Here is a 23373-nt window from a genome sequence, read left to right on the forward strand (position 1 = left end):
AATCCTAAATAAACAAAAGAGCCCTGTGATTTTCAGAAACTGGCAATGGCAAATAGTCTACAGAGACGTATACATTCGGAGATGAAAAATGACCAAGATAGAGCAAAGCCCCCAGGTAAAAAAAGCTGCAGTCTGTCTTCATTTATAAGACAGTTGAAACTCTTTTGGAGACAGCAGAGTACACGTTTTTTTTTACAAAGGACAAGGGGTTTGAAAGATGAGTGAAAAAGTCTAAACCATCCCAAAGTGAGAGGCTGCAAGCAACGCTATGCTTGAGTTTTCATATAAACAAACACTGACGTATTAAATTGAGCGGTAACTTTTGTATTGATAAATGACCAACATTAATTACCTTGTTCCTCTCTAAATGTTGGGTTTTTCTTAGATTTCTGCACAAAATATCCAAAATGCTTTAAAAGCAGCAAAGTCAAGTAGTGAGTGACCCACTGACCGTTCCTGATTAACTGAAAGCACATATTTTGGTGTAGGACTTTGAATTTCCATTTTCCAAAGGAATAACATATTTTTAAATGTATTTAAAAAAGCAGGGCCACCTGTTTGAACAGAAGCTGTAGCTCTAATTTGACAAATCGAGTTACACAATAGGCAGCACAGAGACACTTGCTGCGACAGGGGGCGGGAGAGATCTTCAACATGTCACGTTAAAAATGGCTACTAAATTCATTCAGTCATTCCTGCATGTGGCTGTATAATTCCAGCAGTAAAGATATTAACATTTCCTATGCCCTTTAAACGCAACACTTAAAGCAAAGAGCTTATGCTTGAAGTTTACGTTTTACAGATCTGACTGGTTGATGGTTAACGCCTAAGCAGCAGATATTTGCATTTCCGACGGTACCTGAAGGCAGCATGCATGGAATCCTAATTGGAGGCAGATTTTCAGCGCGAGGAGTGGCTTCACAACTTCTGCTTCCCTGGACAGAGTTCCTCCCAGATGGACCAGTGAGTACTAGGTTAGCAAACAACTGGGCGAACAGATTAGTGAAAAGGATCTCAAGTTGGTGAAGATATTTCCACAATTTATGTTTTTGGTGTATTGGCGTTCGTCAGTTTGAGGTAGGTGACATTATTACCTGAAAAGTTTGTTGTCGTCAATCGTGTTGTCGTGCTCACTTCGCTGTTATTATCAGAAAGCAAAACGCGTTAAAACTTGCTCTTGTGTTACTGTTTTCTTGACATTTCCTGGGTTAAAACTTGTTTTTAACTTTATAATACAGTTAACGGACTGAGATACCCCTGTCAGACAGCAAGCATGTGATGGCATGCTCATAATAAACTGACTCATATCTAGCGTGTAATTTTCCAAACAGTCATCTTCACCGTGAAGAATGTGTCATCCTGAGGCTTAATTAAAAATAATAACTTGCAGGTTCCCACATTACCTTAAATAACCACACAACAACAGTTTCTCACACTTTGAGGACTCAAAAAAGGGTAGACATTTTAAATGATTACGTCTCCTTTTACAAACATTTGACTTATAATGCGTATTTCCAGAGGTGGAAGAAGTACATTATTTACGTAAAAGTACCAATACTACAGTGTAAAACTAGTAGTCAATTAAAAGTCCTGCATTCCAAAATTGTACTTTAGTAAAAGTACAAAAGTATTTGGCATTCAAATACCAGAAGTAAAAGTAGTCTTTAGCAGAAAGGCCCATTTAAGCATCATATATTTTTAATATTTTTTTTAGAATTATTGATGCATGAACTTGTTCAATTCCATTTTGCACTTGGTAAATATGGGGGTTTATTTGAATTAAATTATTTACTACTGGGTAGCTTAATCTATCAAAAATATCTTGTACTATTTTACTAGATTTATATTTTGTATTTATAATCTAAATCTGCCAAGTAAGTAGTAGCTTAATCTGTAAAATAAATGTAGTGGAGTAAAAACTACAATATTTGCCAACAGTAAAAGTAGAAAGAAGCATAATGGGAAGAGTACTCAAGTACAGCAATTTTTTACTTAAGTACAGTACTTGAGTAAATGTACTTTGTTACTTTCCAGCACTCCATATTAGAAATGCTCATTTCACTAGAAAGGCTATGATTACAGAGAAACATCACTGATGGTGTTGCAGCTCAGATTTCCATTTAACTGAGCTTGACCTCTTTTCCCACGCAGGGTTAGGGTTAGGTCTCTAATGATGGTTTCTTCAAATAAAGAGTTCTTCAAAAGAAAATATGGTTTTCACTTTAGAGAGCATCCTTTAATTGGGAAGGGATTTGTTGGGCGTATTCGTGTTGAAATGCTTATGGGTTTATTTTGAGCATATGTGACTAAATGTCTGTTTCTTAGAGCAAGGACTTCTGAAATAGCTTTTTGAAACTTACAATACGCTTAATCTGTAGTTTTCCACTCAAGTACAAAAGAAAGAATTTGGTTGTGGGGAAAAAACAGAACTTCCTTCAGGATTTAGAACGTTATGGCTCTCAAATAGACTTTACAAACCCGTGTGTTTTGGTTGTACATCTCTCATTCATGCAGGGCTGTTTTTGAATGCTAACTAATTGCTCCCATTACATTTGCAAAATGTTTACACATCATTCAATTCAGAGATTTGCAATAGATAAAGTAAGCGGATGATATTGACACTCAATTTAAATGATTTGAGATTGAATTAGAACAAATACAAATGTAAAGGGCAAGTATTTGCTACTTTTGGTCTGTACATATATTCTTCTCAGCTGCTGTTCTTTTATCCTTTAATGTTTCTTGATACCAATAAACCATCCTCCATAGCCTAATGGTTAAAAGCGCTGAAAATGAACAATTCAAATGGTTGTAAATGCAGAGGTTATCCAACTTTTGTTAACATTCCATACTGTATGTCTTTTCTTTTCAATGGAATGTTTCAGTTCAGTCCTTTTTTTCTTTACTTTGATAGCCACAGTCCATGTCTGAAACACTGTGTGAAAAAAGAATGTCAAACGTGCAGACAGGAAAACAGTGAAGCACGAGAGTGACTTTGAACAGATGTGACTGTTCCAGACATGTTGGTCGCTGTATCACAGTCGCCTGCACCCTTGGGCTTTTGATGCACAGTACGCTGTCTAAAGTTTACAGGATGGTGTAATCAACAAAAAGTCATGTGATTTATAGTGTGAAATCGCTTTAGTCAGTGGATGAGGTCGTAGGGTAATGAGCTCAGTGAAGCCAAGGGAGGCAAACATAATAATACATTTAATTTTTCGGCGCCTTTCATGACACCCAAGGACACCGTACAATTTGTTTAAAAAAAAGAAAATGCTATTAGGCAACAGAACATGATAAAAACACAAACAGGAAATCATGGAGGAGACAGTCAAGTGGATACAAATGAAACGTATAATGGGGAGCACTACAGTGAGTAGGCAGATTTGAACAGGTGGGTTTTTAATTGGGATTTGAATATGGTGATTGTGTCTGACTGTTGGATGCGCGGGGGGAGGGAGTTCCAGAGTCTGGGAGCAGTGCAGCTAAAAGCCCGAGCACCCATGGTGGCAGGTTATGTAGGGCTTTGTAAGTGAGCAGTAGGTTTTTGAAGTTGATACGGGATATAACAAGGAGCCAGTGGAGTTGGATGAGGATGGGGGAGATGTGTTCTGAGGCCTTGGTGCCGGTGATGATCCGGGCTGCAGAGTTCTGTATGATTTGTAGTTTGTTGATGAGCTTGGTGGGAATGCCCGAGAGGATGGCGTTACAGTAGTCGTTGCGGGACGTGACAAATGCATTGACCAGGACTTCAGTGTTTGATTGAGAAAGGGATGTTCAGCACAGCTCGATGCAATGGTGCGTGCAGAAAGAACCAAACAAAGCACAGCGAGTGAGCACATTATTACAAAATAAGAGATGTGAAGAGTAGATAAAAAGCGGTCTGATCAGTTGAATCTCAAGTTTCTGTTTGGACATGCTCCCGGGAGTTTGGCGTTAATAAGATGAATCCTTCCTACAGTGGTTTAAAGAGCCTGTGACACGAGTTTCCCCCATCATCCAAACCCTTCAATTTGAGTAAATATTGTCCCCTTGAAAACCGTTACTGAACTGATTTTAGATATTTGTACTTTGATAACCATTAATCTGCCCTTCAATGTTGACCATTTCCTGGATCTTCTCGGGGATTCTTCAAGTCCCGCCAAATGATGTGTGACGTCATTGCGGGCACAGCGCTCCAGCTGCACCGTTCAGGATCCCAGCATCTGCATGTAAACGCACGATGGCGCACACAGCAGCAAGCTCAGACAGCGATGACAGTTTAATGTTGAACGTGTCTGAGAGCTCATATGAGGCTGAAGGATCGGTTTATGTTGTATCTGTTAGAAGTTTAGGAATTAGGTGCGTCAATATGGGCGATCATACGGTCATGTAGCCAGTGGTGGAATGGGACTAAAAATCATCCCGGGACTCCAGCTGAGAGCGCGTTCATGTCTAATGTAGGGTTGTGCGACTATGGCAAAAATCATAATCACGATTATTTGGGTCAATAATTGATATCACGATTATTTTGACGATTATTCATTGACCATTTATTGAACTTTAAAACAAATAATATTTTACCAATAAACAAGATCAACAAATATGTTGGAGCGCACTTCCAAAACCATACTAAACATATATTAATATGATACATAAAAATAAATTAGACCAAAATAAATTAAATCAAACATGTTGCAGTGCACTGTCACAACCTACTGAAAACTCCTTAACATATAGCCAACATTTTTGGTAAAACATATTCAACATATTCCACTCAGTTAAACGTTGAAGGCTGGCCAACCGTCATGGTCCAGAAGTAACAGGAAATAAATGTTGAACTACAATTTAAGACCAAATAAAATATTTTGGCCACCATGGCAAATGCTGGTAGGGCTGCTCATGTCATCTCTTAAAGATTTTTTGCAAGAAACACCAGCCTGTTTACATGGTCTGGTTTCAGAGATGAGCGCAGGCAGGTGACGATATTGCCACCTGTACTGAAGACCCTCTCTGAAGAGGAACTTGTGGCAGTGCTGCCACATAGGACACGGGAAGAAAAAAAAAGACTCTGAACCCTTTCTTTGCCATTATATAAAAATAGTGTTGCTACAAAAGTATAAATTAGGCTTACTAATAAGACAACTCAGATCTGAAGCTACTCGGGAATCTGCTGCCAAAGTGCAATAAAAAAGACAACATTAATAGAATCAAACCCTTTTTTTGTTGCATTTTATTAGAGTATAAAAATAAATGCCTTTAAAATAGGATGCAAGCAACACTAGTTTCTTAACCTGAATTGATAATAGACTATAATCAATTTAAACAGAACAGATCTTAATGTTTGTGTGAGCCTCTCCGCTCACACAGAGTTCAAATATGGACGGAAAGAGCAGGTTCGTGTAACATAGAAATTACATGCATTATTAGCTCCAAACAAAAGTATCCACGGGTCTCCAACGTTGCCCGTGTGGCAACCTTGACAGGTCCTTTTGCCACCTTCCAGGATCCCGCCTACTGCAAAGCAGCCCAGAACCAGGTTACGACATGCTTTTATTCCGGCACTGATTACCTGATTCCGATCAGCTGTCTTGCCTCCGGCCGAGCACCTCCCTTCACTCCAGCAGCCGGCGCCCTAACCCCACCCCGCTGCCACAGTTTTCATTCTTATATTTTGTACAATAATTATCATGAATAAGTTCAAACAAACTAAAACTTACAGCTGATTAATAACGGTATCTAACTTGAGTTTTTATTATATCAAAAACCTGTTGAAATGCTACTGTTATTTTTACTGTCCCCCAAAACCGCGTCGCAGCCTCCAGGAATGCTTCTTTCACAACTTCGCCGTCTTTGAAAGACTTCATGTGTTTCTCAAGAACGTGACTGACACGATAAGATGCTCTGGTAGCAGCCTTGCTCTTGTTGTTGGGCCTGGTGAAAATGGACTGCTGTGCATTTAGCTGTCCTTTCAGGCCCCTCACCTTTTGGAGCGTAGGGCAGAATCAGGAGGGAATTCCGTCTCGTAGCGTTTGTGCACTGTTTTGGAAATGCCGCTCCTAAATTACCCTTCTTCGATAAAGCCACGCTCGCATTGCAGATGAGACAGACGGACTTTGAATTGGAATAGATACAAAAATAATCATCCTCCCACTCGGAGTGAAAATTACATATTTTTGGCTTTATTGCTTCTGCCATAATTGCGGTATTGTGTGTGTGCGGACTGTCACTCCTGTTGACACGGACAACGTCAGCGAAATAGTGCCCACTGCCCACCAGCCACGCCCCGACACATGGGGTCACGCCGGCCAATCACAAAGCTTTGATGCGTTCAAGTGCATTATTCTGGCACAGGAAGATTATGTTATAGGACATTAACGATAACACAGAATATTGTTGTTCTATTTTTAGACACATCTCGCGATCGACTGGGAATCTCCCCGCGACCCTTCTTTTTAATGAGTTGCTGCTCTTGTTCTGACATCTTCGCTTGCGCTGATCACTCACAACACATGTCACTCCGACGTGGCCGAGTGGGCTTTTAGGGAGGGGCGAAAGCGCACCCAGCAAAAATAATCGTATTTTGTCAATTATGCTGTTTTCATAATCGTCGCAAGCCATAATCGTAATCGCGATTAAAATACGATTAATTGCACAGCCCTAGTCTAATGGCGCATTTCCACTGCAGCGGGTAGCCCCGTTTAAGCGTCCTTAACCGTCCTCAAGCGGCCAGGCCAGTTTTTGGTGGCCTTTCCATATAGCCTAGTACCGGCTAGCGGGTACTTTTTCCCTCTTTTTCCGGCCCCATAAAATCGTGGTTCTATCAGACCAGGACCAGGGCTGAACTAGTGACGTCAACACTCTCGACTGCTGATTGGTCAGAGAGAATCGTCACAAGATCGCGCACAAGTTCATCCCTAGCGTCGCATATATATTTAGAAGCAAGCTTGCAGCTTTTTTTATAAACAGCATTTTTTAAACGGAGGAGCTACAAAAATGGCTACGTCTAATAAGAAAAGCACACCGTGGTCGACCGAGGAGGTGACGACGTTCCTTCATCTCATTGGGGATGATAAACATCCAGCGGGAGCTCGACGGAACAACTCGAAATATGAAGCCGATCGCCCCGCCTACACTGCGTTGCTACCCCAGGTCCTAAACTGTAATGGAAAAGCGCCACGGCCTCGGACGGCCAGCGAGGCAGCCCGAGGCCAGAGCGAGGACGCTTAGGGACGCTTAAACGGGGCTACCCCGTTGCAGTGGAAATGCGCCATAAGACACGAGTGGATCTGACTTTAATTAGGCTACATTTGACTCGAGTGTTTCGGCAACATAATGTGTTGCTTAAAATAATACTTCTGTATACAATATGTGACACTGTAAGTGTTGCACGGCCAGATACGGCTCGAGAAGCTGACTCAGATAAGGAAATATATGATATATTGTGATATTATATGATCGATGATCTGATTGATGATGTAATATGAATGATAAGTGCGACACGTCGGCGTCTTCTCTGCATACGGCAGTTTAAACTGTATTTCCTTTATCCTGTAATATGACTTGAGAGATTTAAACTCCGCACACTGAGTTGATCTCTTTTCTATAGACGCTGGAGGTGGGCAGCGTCAGGTAAAAAAAGCCCACGTAAACTGTCACCGGGGGGAGCCTCGCTGCGGGGAAACGGTGGACCTAGTGTCCCGATCGGAGTGGGAATAATAATAATAATAATCTGTGCATTTTATCCATTAAGTTCCCCAACATTGTGGTAAAAAGACACACGTTTAATCCATGTTGGTGTACTACAACTACAACAAGCATCGGTTTGTTTTCTCATCAGGAAATGCAGACCGGCACAAACAAACGATTTGTAATCATCATTCTCACGATCATTTAATCTATCATATGTTCGCCGAATTGACATGAAAGCACTAATACATGTAGTTTCATCCACTTGAGTTTACAACTACAAAAATAATCGATTTGTTTTTATATCACATCCTACGGGAGGAAATTCAGCAGCTCTCACTACCGATTTGTAATCCTAATTTAATCATCATCTTCACCACGATCATTTATGTTTATGTTCGCCGAATTGACATGAAAGCACTGACAAATATGAATATACTGTAGTCAACTTCATTAAAACGTTATTAACGTGCCTAAACTCAGTAATTCACCATTTATACGCATGACAACACACTTTGTCCGTGTTTGGCTCTCTCGCCGCACAGTGAAGCGTTCCCGCATTGACGTCACTTCCGGCTTCCCCCAAAACTTCAAAATGAGTCGAAGGAATTTCCCCGCGATGTTCGAAATTATTGATATTTAACGGAACGGTATCGCTTTTTCTTTTTTAAACTGACGGTTCGAGATGACTAGTAGCCCAATATTTCATTGCACAACAGTTGTTGGGATGCTGTCACAGGCTCTTTAAAGCCCTTGGTTAACTTTGCACTCAGTCTGCACCGTGAAAACAACCTCAATACCGCAGTGTAGCTACAAATAGTAGATGATGAACCTGTTTAAAATACTACCAGCAAAATGTCCACATGTGAAATCATTACTCTACAAATAGCTTGCTCGTATTACATCTTGAAGGAACATGAGAAAATGTTTGCCTTGAATTAATCATAATTTTTAAAATTATTGATTCGAATAAATAAGTGTGTGTGTGTGTGTGTGTGTGTGTGTGTGTGTGTGTGTGTGTGTGTGTGTGTGTGTGTGTGTGTGTGTGTGTGTGTGTGTGGTGTGTGTGTGTGTGTGTGTGTGTGTGTGTGTGTGTGTGTGTGTGTGTGTGTGTGTGTGTGTGTGTGTGTGTGTGTGTGTGTGTGTGTGTGTGTGGTGTGTGTGTGTGTGTGTGTGTGTGTGTGTGTGTGTGTGTGTGTGTGTGTGTGTGTGTGTGTGTGTGTGTGTGTTGTGTGTGTGTGTGTGTGTGTGTGTGTGGTGTGTGTGTGTGTGTGTGTGTGTGTGTGTGTGTGTGTGTGTGTGTGTGTGTGTGTGTGTGTGTGTGTGTATAAATAAATAAATCTGTTTACAGTTCTGTTTCAAATGGGTGTTGAGAGATGTATCCATAGATCTCTTCATTTTGCTGTCAAAGTGCACCAGATTGATGCATTTAACTTCAATATTTAAAAATAAATCTTCCCGGGGGAGCTTGCCCCCGGACCCACCTATAAAAATAGCACTTGACCCCTGCTTACACCTATATGCCGTGAGCTGATTATCTAGCCTTCATTGTGACAGTTGCGGGTACATTGTGTGTGTGCGTGGGGAGTGTTGCAGTAGAACATTCCACTGTAGCGACCGGTACATTAATGGGAAACCCTAAATGTTTGAGCACCCTCTATGAAACGTAAAGCTACCCCACAGCACCCCCAAAAGAAATCTCTGGCGCCGCCACTGAGCCTGACTTGTGTTGGGGGGGCCTGACTTTTTTTTTTCTCCAAAGGGGGGGCCTGACAGAAAAAGTTTGAGAACCACTGAATTAATTGAACTGGGAACTGACTTGGGATGCAGCTAATGATTGCTCTATCATTGAATATTCTATCAATGATTTTCTTGCTTTATCTTTAAATTGTTTTTAAAGATTTGTTCAAAGTCAATGAAATCTTGATCTATGAAGTTGAACCAGTTTAACAGCAAGGTTATAAGAAAAGTCCTCACTTCACTATCATTGGTTTCCTAAGATAACACACAAAGTACATTCCAGGAACTGAAACTAGGTCATCTAAGCCCTAAGGTACATTTTGCTAAGAAAATTAGCAATAAATGTTCCGTTGAACGGACAGCTTCTATTACATTCGTGGCACGTTAAACAGCTAATATTATATTCAAACTGTAAGTGTTTCCCATTCTGCGTCCGCACAAAAGCACTTGATTGATTGTGTTTGTTGAATGAATGAAATAAGATGCAACACATGGCCACGTGTGTCAGTGAGTGTTTACTCTCGCTCCCCATCTCCAGTTTCAAGATAAGAGGTGGGACAGAGATAGTATGACGGTTGAGTTCCTGCGTCGTTCAAAAGCAACCATGCATGGCAGTATTCAGCCTCTTCTAAGGACAACTCCTTCTCAGTTAGTCTCCAAATTCCTGTCAAATACCCCTTCAGCTTGGCAGTTGACAAACATCCATGATGTGGTTCAAGCTCTGGCTCTTGTTGGGACTTCCAGGATGACTGTCTTGTATGGCAGCGTTTCTCCGCACTGTGTACAGGACACGGAGCATTTACTGCATGTCCGCCAGAGGTAGGATGTGCATTTAGTGTCACATTAACCGTTGTATATCTTACTATACTTTCTGAATCTGAGATGACTGCAAACATATTTGCTTTTGTTGCTAAGTTTCTGAGTAGAATTGGACGTTTTTAGATTGTTGTGCTTCATATAGTATTATAAAATCCTAACATTGAATTGCCTATATATTTGTTTCATGATGTGTAATCACCAAAATACAGTTGTTTGAGCTACCTATATTTTTCCATTATATACAAATAAATTGCTAGTTGCAGCCTAATGGATAAAAAACGATATTATGCTATATACAGTAAATCACTATTTTTAAGACTTTGTTCTTTCTATTTTTTCTCTCTTATCATTGTTTTCAACATCCTTTACTTGATTTAATCAATATATTTACACATCTCTGTGCCAAGATGTTAGGATAGTCACAACAGTTCTAGTAATATGACACCTTGCTGGATAACTGATGAAGGATGCTGAGCAGACCACAGGAGGTCCTCTCTGACCACAATGTAAATATTTCATGACAAGATTGAAACAATTGTGAGAATATGCTTCTGAGTGCAGGCTATGTTGTCATTTTACGGTAGAGTTGACATCTATTGCATCACCCCGTTGTAATGTTTGGCACTACACACAAGCCTTGTCAAGTCTGTGTACTGTCGGCACATTTGTCTCTAAACGAATTCCACTCTGTTTCAATAACCTGCAGGCTAGTCCGTTACCTGTCTCTGGATGCTATCAGATAACTAGATACTTGCAGGTCACGCCTCAGGCACTACCGTCAATATATTTTTGGCAGTAAGAAATAACTGTTATATGTTGGGTGTGTTTCTAAAACGTTGGTGTCCAAAAAGAACTCTACTAGAGCAAGTCAACTCTGTGCTCAGAGTTACTGTTTGGGAAGCATCCTTACTGATTTATAGTAAAACAATTACACAAGCGCAGAGTTTGCGTTATTCAATATTTGCCTTTAATATACAATGGTTGCATGGCTTTTGGTCAACTGAGGTGCCGGACTTAATGTCTAATGCCTTATTGCCATTTCTACCTAGAGGACACATCAGTGGATCATTAGTTATTAAGATGTGTCCGGATTGAAAATAAATGAGTTGCTGGAAGCTTAGGAAATATCAGCTGGAATTTGCCCAAAGGAATGATGGAAATCCCAGAATGAGTAAATGATCATGCATGCAACATTTGTATGGGTTCAATAGATTCCTTCACATCCAGGCTGCCTGGGGGAGGATGACTATTTCTTTGAGTGTTGAGCAAATAGTCTTAGTGTTCTCTGAAGCCACTTAACATAATGACCAATGGCGTTTGGCCTAATTGGAAGTGACACTTACCATAAGGTGGCTTAGGGTTGCAGGTTACCGTGGCGATGGCTCGTCGTAGTGAAAAGCGACAAATGGATAAACTTAGCTAACTATTCTTTCTTTGGTCACTTCTGCTTGGTGACAACCTGTTGTTAATCTGCACTTGATTAAACAAAAGGTTTCTCGCTCAGGCACCTAATCTTTAAGGTCAATGTGAACGCTGAGCGGATTAAGTCCTTTGTTTAGCCGTTACAACCAGTCAGCAGAGCGCTACGAGGGACGGCAGCTGATTCAAGAGGGATGGATTTTCTTTTCTTTCACTGACCCTGGGACATTGTGTGCGTTATGTGTGTCCATGAAAAGGAAGAGAATGTAACGTGTGTCGTATTGAAAGAGCTGTGTGTCAGGAAACTTGAAATGTCCGCTGCGTCAAAATGTCTTCAGTGCATCAAAACGGGGAAATGCAACAGGTAGGTGGGCCTGGGCATTGGTCACATGTCACTTTGCTTTGTTGTGGTTAATGTGAGGCAACCAATTAGTATGCATTTTTAGATCGAAATAATACTAATGGCAAAAATATTCCCTAGATTTCACATTATGTTGGAATATAAAACCTGCCCATCTTAAAGGTCTAAGAGCAAACGGCACTTTTTTTTTTATTGTGTAGAGCTATAAATCATTTTTTAATATAAGTTTATGAAGTCTCTGCACCAACTCGTACTTTTGAGAGAAGGTCCCTGCTGTCAAGAAGAGATGAAACACTTCCGTCCATGCCACCAAGGTGTGTTTAAGTCATAACGCTGGTGAATGGAGATGATGAAGCTTTAAGCTAAGAAAAGCCATAGGTCAAAGCACAACGACATTGATTTGTAGTTATTTTTCTAGTTATTATTCAATCATTGAGACAGGATAATAAATACAACTCTTGCAGGCAATAAATCGCAGTTGGATTTTGCATTTTGTTGAACTTTGTTTGGGTAGTAAGTTCTCTTTAAGCACTAATACTGGGTCTCTCGGGGTGGTTTGAATGTCATCATGGGGGCAAAGTGTTCATGCAACCTGTGGAGCGCTAAATGTCTTACCCTTACTTTTTTTGACATTGGTAAATATCAGAAGACAAGCCTAAAGTCATAAACCTGTGGAGGTATTGTTTCAACACATATGCATGTCTTGCGTTTTCATGTGGTCTGCACGGAAATCCAGTTATAACTCAAAAGCCAGGTTAGAAATGCTTAGAAGAAAGTTGTGAACATCTGAATAAAGCAAAGGTTAGTTTTGTCCAAATGTACTAGCGGGATACGTTCTGCTTCGACAATTGTATCGTCAAACAGCATCAGACAAATGTAATAAAAGTAGATTCTGGATGTCCTGCGCAGCCACGCATGACTGGATTTGTTTTACAAGGGTATGATCTCATGGATTCACTCGTTTTTTTTCTTCTTTTCCTGCTGGCAGTTTGATGTTGACAAAAGCGGATGATCCTATTTCTTAGGAAGGGTGTGGAGGCTTTTAAATGTCCGTCCTTACCACAGACACGTATGACTTGACTTTGTGTTCATGGTTAAATGCAAGGCACACATTTTCATTCCAGGGTATTTTGGGTTTTTCAGGCTCACAAGAGACAGGAAGTGCTCTGTGCTAGTTTGGATTTATAGTTTGTCTGTGGCTTCACATGCCCTGGAATACTCTCTGCCTAACATTCGCTGCGTAAACGCTTCCAGAGTACACACGCTGGTACATTCACTGTGCTTCCTGAATTCAATGTATACCACTGTCTGCATGTTATCATTTTAAGACGAGACATTTCTGGGATCTAGTGTATGGTTATTTGCATTGGTGGCAATTTGAAGACAATTCATTGAGAAGTTGAGCAACAGAACATTATAAAAAATTGATAATCGTTATTTATTAGGCAAAGCTCCCAAACATTAAGCCTCTCAGATGTAAGGATTAACTGTCTTTCTTTTTCCTTTATTAATTTAAATAACTGGATTTTTGGATGGACAAAGTTATCTAAGGACATCACTTTGGTCTCAGGGAAAATAAAAAAATGTCAATGTCCTTTGTTTTGCCTCATTTAGTTTACTGATGTACCACCCAGCTGTTTGAATGTGTTGATCACATAACATTATTTGATTGCACTAAGCCCGTCTTTAAAGCCTTTGTTTACAAAATCCTTTGAGAGGTAACTTTTAGAATCCTCCTGATAAACAAAGTATTTCACCAATATCCTGACTTTGGACATAGAGTTCTCCTTCAGTTCTCATGTCCATCTCACTTCCTTACAGGATGGAGTCATCATGTCTGGACCTGGCTCTGGAAGGTGAGCGGCTGTGTAAGGCTGGGGACTATCGCGCCGGCGTGTCCTTCTTTGAGTCTGCCATCCAGGTTGGAACCGAGGACCTTCAAATACTTAGCGCCATCTACAGCCAGCTGGGAAATGCCTACTTTCACCTCCAAGAGTATAACAAAGCCCTGGAGTACCATCGGCATGACCTCACACTTACTCGGTAAACACTTTCACAACCTTAGCAAGTTTGTTTAAGACCATATCCTCCTTTAGAACTATGATCATATGGATTGGACCAGCTTGAGAAAGGCTTGTCCAGTTGCTAAGGTCGTGCTAGAGATTGTGCGTAAGGCGTGTTAGACATGGTTAAATCCACATTAGACTCTCACAATATTTCCTGAAAAAATGCTAACACTTTTTGAATCACCACTTCCTTCTCCATGATTACATATTAGACTCCGCTATATTGCTGCTTGCAGCTGTTTATTATTTTCTTGCCTCTTGTGTTTTCATACTCATACACGTCAGTAATGCACTAATATTCCAGTCTAATTATTTCCTGTTTTTCCCATTGAAATCCCAGAACAATTGGAGATGAACTCGGTGAGGCGAAAGCCAGTGGTAACCTTGGGAACACATTAAAGCTTTTAGGACGATATGATGAAGCCGTGGTTTGTTGCCAAAGACATTTGGATATCACCGGAGCCATTTATGACAAGGTGGGTTATGTTTAGGAAGCGCAACAAGAGTTATTTAGGTAAATGTGAAACATTCCTTCAGTCCCTCTTAGCAAACTGGCAATTGATGCCTATTCACTGTCTGTATTTAAAAGGTCAGTCAATGACTAAATGGCCCATTTACTTTGAATAGGATCAAGGGATTTCAAATGTGTTTTCTGTCATATCACGTAAGCCACAGAACGGTTTTGGTATGCACAATAACTGCAAATCATCGTCGTACCAACAGTTAGAATAGTTTGCCAGCACACATGCAAACAAGCGGGTCTAGTCAGTGTATTTTAAGTATATAATTACAGCACTGGTCACTATGGTTTCCGTCTCTGAAAATGTGCTGTGCGTGCTGTAGGTTGGGCAGGCTCGTGCGCTGTATAATTTCGGGAACGTCTACCACGCCAAGGGCAAGAGCATCTGCTGGACTGGAGCGGAGCCAGGAGAGTTCCCAGAGGAGGCCAGGGTAGCCCTGAGGAAAGCTGCACAGTACTACGAGTGAGTCCTTACCACTAATCAATAAATGTGTTTTGCATTTATTTTTGAAAGGTATGAGGAATGGTACAAGTGACATTATTGTTAAATTGACAATACATCTACTGCTGAGTCGCAGGTTTATTCCCCTAAAATAACAACTATTGTAGTTTGTTGTCTTATTTATGACATGGCAAACAACTGGCACAGTGCCTATAAAAAAAACAGGGCTGTTGAAAAAGTTGCATTACTAGTATTTGTATGTTCTTTAAATTACCTATATGGAGAAACAAATCTATTTGAACTGTACACTACATACAGTTTCACCTGATCATTGATGTTTTTTGAACATTCAACTTAGTGTTTGTGCATCCTACATATTTACAAAATCAATATCTGTTTTTATCTCACTAAACAAAGTAATACGCAGTTCCAAGTGAAGACAAATCTACTTTTCTTCTTCCAGACTAACATTGATATTGAATCAATCATATATCAGATCTCAGCTGGAAAAATACAAGTTATTTTAGTAAGTTTGTTGGACAGAATCCACAGTAGCATATTTATAATTTATCATCAGCCCACTGCTCTACCTTGTATCAACATATCCCCAAGTACCATGCTGAACTCCTACGTTGCTACTTTTGATACGATTGCCAGCCACATTCCTCAGATATCAAATGTAACGCATTATAAGCTGGTTGGATGCTATACCATGTAGGACAAAAATAGTTTTACTTTTTGCTTGTGCTTACAAGTTGTTTAAGTTATTCCTGTAATCAGCCTGTAGCTATACTGTAGATCTTTATAGGACTCAATGCTGCTGAGTGACATGAAGCCATGGTATTATTATAAAGTATTTATATTGTTGAGTGAGAAATTACAGTCTGGATCTTGGAAATATTATGTTGACAAAATAGTCCAGGTCAATTAACTTGGCAAATGTAATGCCATGTTTACCCCTTGTTTCATGCTCAGAAGTGCTGATACTTAAACTACGTACTAGCTCCTGAACTCACCTTAATGGGATAAGATTATATTGTCAAAGTGTATATTATAAAAAGCTTTTTCATGAAAATGTAGCGATTAGCTGCATTGCTTATACATTATGTGTCTTATAATGTTTTTTTTGCCTACCCTTGCTTTGTTTTCCATGAAGAGCAAACCTAAGTCTGGTGAAGGAGATGGGTGATCGGGCCGCTCAAGGTCGCACCCATGGTAACCTAGGTAACACTTACTATCTGCTGGGTGACTTTGAAACGGCAGCGGCTGCACATGAAAAGGTTGGTGGAACATTTGCACTTTCAATGTCTGCCACGCATCACCTGCTTCAAATTGTCTCTCTTCCCTGTGTTTAGTTTAAACCAGTTGTTTAAAAGTGTTTAAGTTAGGTCTATTTCAGTTTTTTTAAATCTACATTACATTTTTTCCGTCTTCAGTATTTCAAAGGCTTTGTTCTTCCCGATTACCTGAAAATGTTTTGTGTAAATCATGACCTCAGTAATGTGCACACTAAGGTTTGTCCTGTTTGGCAGAGGCTGCTCATCGCTAAAGAGTTTGGGGATAAGTCCGCTGAGAGGAGGGCCCACTGTAACCTTGGCAATGCTCACATTTTCCTCAGCCAGTTTGAAGTAGCCGCAGGCCATTACAAGTGAGTAAACAAATGACCTTGTGATGTCATCGTTGGACATGAAACAAGAATGATAAGGATGTGTTTCATTCACCTGATCCTGGAATGCTATTTCTTATTTGTACATAAAAGCTTAAGCTGCGGAGGAAAGGGGTTTATATTTATTTTTCTCAGAACCAGTGTTACAGTTTTGGTTATATGAAGAAAAAACAAAGTGCTTAATACAATACAGTCATTTATAAAAACCACAGATATGTTAACATGTATGTTCATTAGCAGAAGTTGATACAAGTTGTAATCTCTTACACCAGCATTTACATAAGAGAATCAGACAGGGACAGTAGCCCTTGGAAAATTGCAGCAATGAAAGAAAAGAAAGCAGCACATAACTATCATTCTCCCGCTCCCACCCAACACATTCTTTGACCGTCTCCCTCCTTTGTTTTCGCCCCCAGGAGGACTCTGCAGCTGGCCAGGCTCCTGAAGGACAAAGCAGTGGAGGCCCAGGCCTGTTACAGTTTGGGAAACACCTACACACTACTGCAGGACTATGAGAGAGCCATTGATTACCACCTCAAACATCTGGTCATTGCTCAGGACCTCAATGACAGGTAGTGGCCAAAAACAGCCATTTGTTGTCAGCTTTTTGCCAAACTGTCCTAGATCGAGGTATAATGAGCATGTATAGTTTCAATGTGGGTGGCCTCTGAACTAATTACCTACCAACATGTGTCGGTGTTACTGCCAACAGCCATGAAGCTAAAAGTGAACTGCAAAAACACTGGAAAGCAGACAAAGTCACACGGAAACAGCATTTGGGGTCCTGCAATGGGATTGATATCATAAACACATTATTCCAGCACACAGCCACATATCTTTATTAGGCAGGCCAATGGTTCACATTGTATTATAACATCAGTATATAAACATGATATTCTTCTATAGATTAAATTCAAAAGTAGCTCCTCTTTGAACAACTAGAACATTAAAAGGCCAATCACAAGATGTGTCAGCCTGAAAACTGTTTTGTTTTTTTATTTCTATTTACATATAAAACCAATAGCCTTTTCCTCTGCTCAACTCGAACAAGAAATGCCTTATTTATAATGTAGAAGTACCTCTCTATTTTTTTTGTCTTGGCAACAAATAACCATTATTTCTTGTGATATAAACCTGGTTTTGAAAATGTCTAATCAATTTCTAAATGTATTTTTAAATCATAAAGGTTTCTTTGTACTGTGGAACATAAACACAAAAGAGGACAAATATGATTCTTGAGTACCAGTTGCTGTTGTTGTGAAATGCTCATGTTATGATCCGCTTCATGTGATTGCCCTGCTCGATAGTGATGAATGCCCTTCCCCGTCTTGCGTAATGTCAGTTGAAGTTGCTCGTCCTGTTTCTCTGTTTCGCTGCAGAGTCGGTGAAGGGCGAGCGTACTGGAGTCTAGGAAATGCCCACACCGCCCTGGGGAACCACCAGCAAGCCATGTACTTTGCTGAGAAACATCTGGAAATTGCCCAAGAGGTGACTGGTGACTGTTTACTGTTTACCTTCCCCCTCTGAGTGCAATCAGGCCACAGCCCCCTCTACTGGTTGTATGGAGAGGAGCAGGGAATAATGCCTTCTTTGTATGCAGCATGTATATGTATTCATTCATTAACATGTTGTGCAAACTGAGAAGCCAGTGTGAAACTCATCCCACTCGGCAATAGTGTGTTTGTTCTGGATTGACATGCTCTCATTAAGCTTTTTATTACGTTAATCTTATTTTGCAGACTGGAGACAAAAGTGCTGAGGCGACAGCCAGGATGAACCTGTCGGACCTACGGCTGGTCGTCAGCCTGAAGTCCAACTCCAACAACCACTCCTATATCTTCCGTAACACCAACACTAACAGCTCTGCCCTGCCAGAAGGCCCTCTGAGCCTCCATACCCTACAAAGTAAATCAAAGCTTGTTGCTTTCAGGACATTTTGACAAATCGAATGTATAGCATGTAGCATACTTGTGAATCTGTGTCATTACATATTAGTAACATGAGTGCTAGAAAACAGTTAAATGATCTTAGTCACGCATTTCGAGATGATACATTTCTGATATGAACCCCCATATTTTCTGATCTTCAGAAAAAACTGCCTTCTGTTGTAATGTTTTCATTGATCAGGGCCAAGGATACACTCTTAAAAGCATGCAGGGAACCCAAATAAAACACAGAATTGTACCAACAAGGCAGGACACAATAACATTTTGAAAAATACATAAACGTAAATATAATATATGACGGATCTGAAACACTTAAAAATGTGGCTTTACTAATAGTTTATAAGGAAGGAAACACTGAATGTAAACATAACTTTTGTTGGTTTGCAAGAAATCTCCACAGGGCCCCTTTTAAAATCACTGCTTTCCTGTAGTTGCAAAAGTGCTGTATAAATATTAAAACATGGACTTATTGTTGAATTTCTTATTTTTTGTTCAGGGCTAAATTCTCTGTCAAGGATTGGAGACAGCGCAGAGAACCTGAGACTGAGTCCAACTCCTGAGAAAAATCAAACTGGGGATTCTTTTGAACATCTGGTATGTATGAAAAGGCAACAAATGCCAAGGATGTGAATAATGTAGTTTATTTTCTTAATTCAAATGAATGAATTATTTGATTTAGTCTTTTTCTGAAACCTGGCTCGTAACATTGCCCAACTGCAATCACCACTTGCTTAGCAACAGTCTTATTTTGATAATGCAAGATGAATTAAATCAGCCTCTTGCTACCACTCAGGTATGCCAAAGTAAACAGAAATGTGTGTTTCTGTCATGTAACAAAATAATGATTAATTTATATTTTCCTGTTCACCTTGCCTGCAGTGTAACATGAATCTGTCAGCAATGCTCTCTTTAACCAGTCTGTTCTTTGAATGTAAAGGATAGGGAAGAGGATGTATTCCCTGGGTCTTCCAAAAACAACTCAATCAAGGCGTATACTAAGCTCTTCCTCTTCAACCGGCTCAAAAGCAAGAAGCAGAAGAACAACAAATCCTCTCCCAAAGACCAGCATGAGAACCACACGGAGCCCTCGGCCCCTGAGCTGGACTCATCAGTGTCTCCTCAGGTATTTCTAAATGCATCAGATGGCCCTTCTCTCTTTTAAATTAATGAAATCAGTGTACAAGCTAAGCAATGATGGGTCTCCCTCAAGGAAAAGTGAAAAGTACAACCATGTGTCCTTTGAAACAGCTTCACATCCAAAGCTTTTTTGTTACACACAGTTGTGTCAAAAAACACTATGGCCTCTGTGTCCACACACAGGACTGCAACGGTTTCTGTAGAGCAGTTATATACCTTTCTCAAAACTCTTTTTGTTTTGTTTAACCTCTGAAACTATTAAACGCTGCTGTTACAGAAGCATCATTTTGTTTAGTCTTTTCCTGTATTATGTTGTTTTCATTCAAAGACTGTCAGCTATCCCGATTACCTCAATTATCGGAAGCCCCCTTTTTAAGGTTATTAACTTTCCTTTTTTTTTTTACACTGTAGCCGGGATCGCCGGACACTATTGGAGAGGATGGCTTTTTCGATCTCCTGTCTCGCTTCCAGGGCAGCAGAATGGACGACCAAAGGTGCTCGCTACTAGATGACCAGAGCGCTCTCCCTGCTCCTCCCTCTCCCTCCTCCACCCCACCTGTAGCTGAGAGGAAATGTGAGTCAGCCCCTTGTGTATATATAGGACCATTTTTCATACTCATGGAATGAATTGGAATGCATTGAATTGAATACAAAATGTTATAGTTGATAAAGGTCATTTTGTGTGTCTTTTATTCTTGACAAGTCAAATACTATATGGTGTGAATGCAGTCATCCACAAATGTGTCCCTTACATATGACATGCTGTGTAATCCTTAGTTTGGTTTGTGTCATAGAGGACCTAAAGTGATACGCCACCTACATTTGGGTAACAAACACTTTTGCTTTTAGTCTTGAAAGTTTAATGTAACCAACATGGTTTCATCTTTAACTGATCAAAGCAGCTTGGATGGTCCTTTTCTTTTTTACTTTTTGCCATCCTAAAGGTCTGTAATCGTCATGACTCCAAGATTACCACGGCCTTTATACTCCAAGTCTGTGGAGAGTCTCTCAAAAGATGTTGTTTGGAGTGTTGCTTTGAACTTCATAGAACTACTGTCTCGATCTCTTTTATTTTAAAACTTCAAATCCGAATGAAATGCTATGTAGGAGTAATTGACACCCTGTTAGTCCCTGTTACCAGCAAAGTGTAATACACTAACCTTGTTACAAATCACACTAATTGACTATCTCCGTCTTTAGCTATTTTGCAGGGCGAGACACCCTCGCAGGATCCTGGTCATTTCCTGGAGCTGCTGGCCAGCTCCCAGGCCCGTCGCCTGGACGACCAGAGAGTGAGCATGAGCCATTTTCCTGGCTTACGGCTCAGCACCTCCAACCAGCCTCTTACACCCTCCACCTTAAGCACAGATCAAGTCCCTCTACAAGGTGACCAATCACAGACCATTTGGATCTTCTCCCTCAGTAAGCCTTCTCACATCGTGACTAATACTAGTTTCTCCCCCAGCCCCCATCTCCAGTACAGATGCCCCTCACACACCCTCCCTGTACAGTCGCATCGAGGCCAGCTCTGAGCAGCCCGAGGAGGAGGATGTCTTCTTCGACATGCTGGTTAAGTGCCAGGTAAGATAAATAAATCCCGTGTATTGCTTGCTGCCCAAGCAATAGCAAATAGGCTAGGTTTTCCACATCACAGATATAGATTCCAAAAATATTCTGAATTCTTTTTTTTACATAAATGTACATATTTCTTTAGTAACCAAGGTTTATTATTATTAAGTCTGTTGTATAAACTTTAGTCTATGTTCAATTGTTTGTTTTTTTGAAAGATGTGTGTAAACAGACTTTGACAAGTCACTAGAGTTCATTAGCAATATTTAATTTTTGTATTCGAAGTGCACCACTTGAAATAGTATATTATGCATACAATTAGTTCCAGATTACATTGTTCTTTCCAGGAATCTTCTTAGAAATGATTGTAAAAATACAGACCTATACAAAATAAATGTTGACATACAGTACTATACGTCCCTTTTGGAAGTCATTAACAGTGCGAGTGTTCAATACACTTATAATAGTTATTTTTTAGTTACAGAGTGGGAAGATGTTGAAAAGGATCGTGTAGGGTTTGATTAAAGAAAGTTTACATTTTAAGAAGAACTGCAAGTACCTTTCTTGCTGCACTTTTCCACCAAATAACTACACGTTTTTACCTTCTAGATATCTCAAATACTCTATGTATTTGTACATTGTGATTACTCGGTGTGTATATCCAAGAGACTAAATTACGCTAACCAGCTGTTGTTAATTGGCTGAGGTGATACCTCTGTGGTTAATCATGCTAAACTAAAGTGCCATTGATAAGCATTAGCTAATTTAGCTGCACTGTCTCTCATGACTGTTAAGGGCTCACGACTGAACGACCAGCGGTGTTCTGCTCCCCCTCCCAAAACCAAAGGACCAACTGTTCCAGATGAAGATTTTTTCACTCTCATTCTGCGGTCCCAATCCAACAGGATGGAAGAGCAGCGGGTCCTGCCCCCCCCTGGGGTCACCCAATCCAAACCAGACTGACTCTGAGAGACATTTTTCATCTCAAATACAAGATGAAGTAGCCAAGCTTCCATTGTTTTTGTCAACAGTATTTTTTTTAACCCCAAATTTCCTGCCTTCCTGGATTGTCCTGACACAGTTGGGACTGCCTAGAGTAAAAGGGACGCTATAAGGAAGATCTCGAAACGACACAAGATAAGGTTTTCAAGCCTCATGGACTTGTTTTTAGATGAATGAAATCGTCTTTGGGTAATCTGCACCCTTTTTCTGTGGTCCGCCCTTCTGCCTGTTTTAACAAGACGTCTGCCTACTCTGGAGGCTTGCATCAAGCCACAACAGAGGGTCATGGTGGTTCCTGTTTTTTGAACTAAAAGTACTTTACCCAAGGATATAAGCCATACTGAAGAGATTTGTACTTTACGATGATAGACACAAGATGTTATATGAATCTGTCGCAGGGAAATTGGAACATTACATGTCCTGTTCTGTCCATCTGCAACTCTATTATCTACAAGTGGCACATCTCGGTTTGAATTGATCTCAGACCTCTGCAACAATCCCCCAGGATCAAATGACAGACCTTCTCTGGGGAAATAAATGCCCACATCTATTTCTCTGACTCGTGGAACCATTTATAGTATCTGCGTCTCAATATAGCTTGTCAGTCAGTCTGTCAGTTGTATATTAGAGGCTGAGAGGGTGGAGTTATTATTGCCATAAACTGAAATGGGATTTTTATTGTAATAACATTTTACTAGTGCGAGGGGAAAATAGAAGTTATATTAGCTTTTGTATTGAAACCATGGAGAAATAAAATCTCTAAAACAAATGTACGTAGCAGCTTATTTATTCAACCTTAATTCAGTGTACAACATCGGGATCATTACAAGACATGTTTAGGAAAAAACAATACCATTTTTAAGGTTTTACAATCCTCTCTTTTCAAATCTACATATCAACATGCAAAGTGTATTTACAAAGTACTCTGCATCATAAAACCAAATATAATTATTGTCTCATTCCTTTCTTTCTAACCTTCCTGTTGGGTCTTTTTAGCACTGAACATTTACTTCAAAGT

The 23373-nt window shown here is 40.2% G+C and overlaps 1 protein-coding gene across 3 annotated transcripts; it reads left to right on the forward strand.

The window, feature by feature from the left end:
• Positions 1-887: 887 nt before the first annotated feature.
• LOC117542479 (G-protein-signaling modulator 2-like) lies at positions 888-23303 on the forward strand. 3 transcript variants are annotated; one of them, XM_034210179.1, is made up of 15 exons: positions 888-963; positions 13829-14050; positions 14414-14549; positions 14917-15056; positions 16192-16315; positions 16568-16683; positions 17118-17273; positions 18081-18189; positions 18441-18606; positions 19144-19241; positions 19585-19770; positions 20196-20358; positions 20985-21170; positions 21250-21365; positions 22149-23303. In XM_034210179.1, exons 1-15 carry the CDS (start codon positions 956-958, stop codon positions 22314-22316), a joined length of 2094 nt encoding a protein of 697 aa, XP_034066070.1. In that variant the 5' UTR covers positions 888-955; the 3' UTR covers positions 22317-23303. The 3 variants fall into 3 exon arrangements, with proteins under 3 accessions (XP_034066070.1, XP_034066071.1, XP_034066072.1); XM_034210180.1 differs by having other exon boundaries at positions 909-1077; XM_034210181.1 differs by lacking the exon at positions 888-963 and adding an exon at positions 11886-12010.
• The last annotated feature ends 70 nt before the right edge of the window (positions 23304-23373 follow it).

Source organism: Gymnodraco acuticeps, unplaced genomic scaffold (assembly GCF_902827175.1).
Source record: "Gymnodraco acuticeps unplaced genomic scaffold, fGymAcu1.1, whole genome shotgun sequence".
In the NCBI taxonomy this organism is placed as follows: Eukaryota; Metazoa; Chordata; class Actinopteri; order Perciformes; family Bathydraconidae; genus Gymnodraco; species Gymnodraco acuticeps.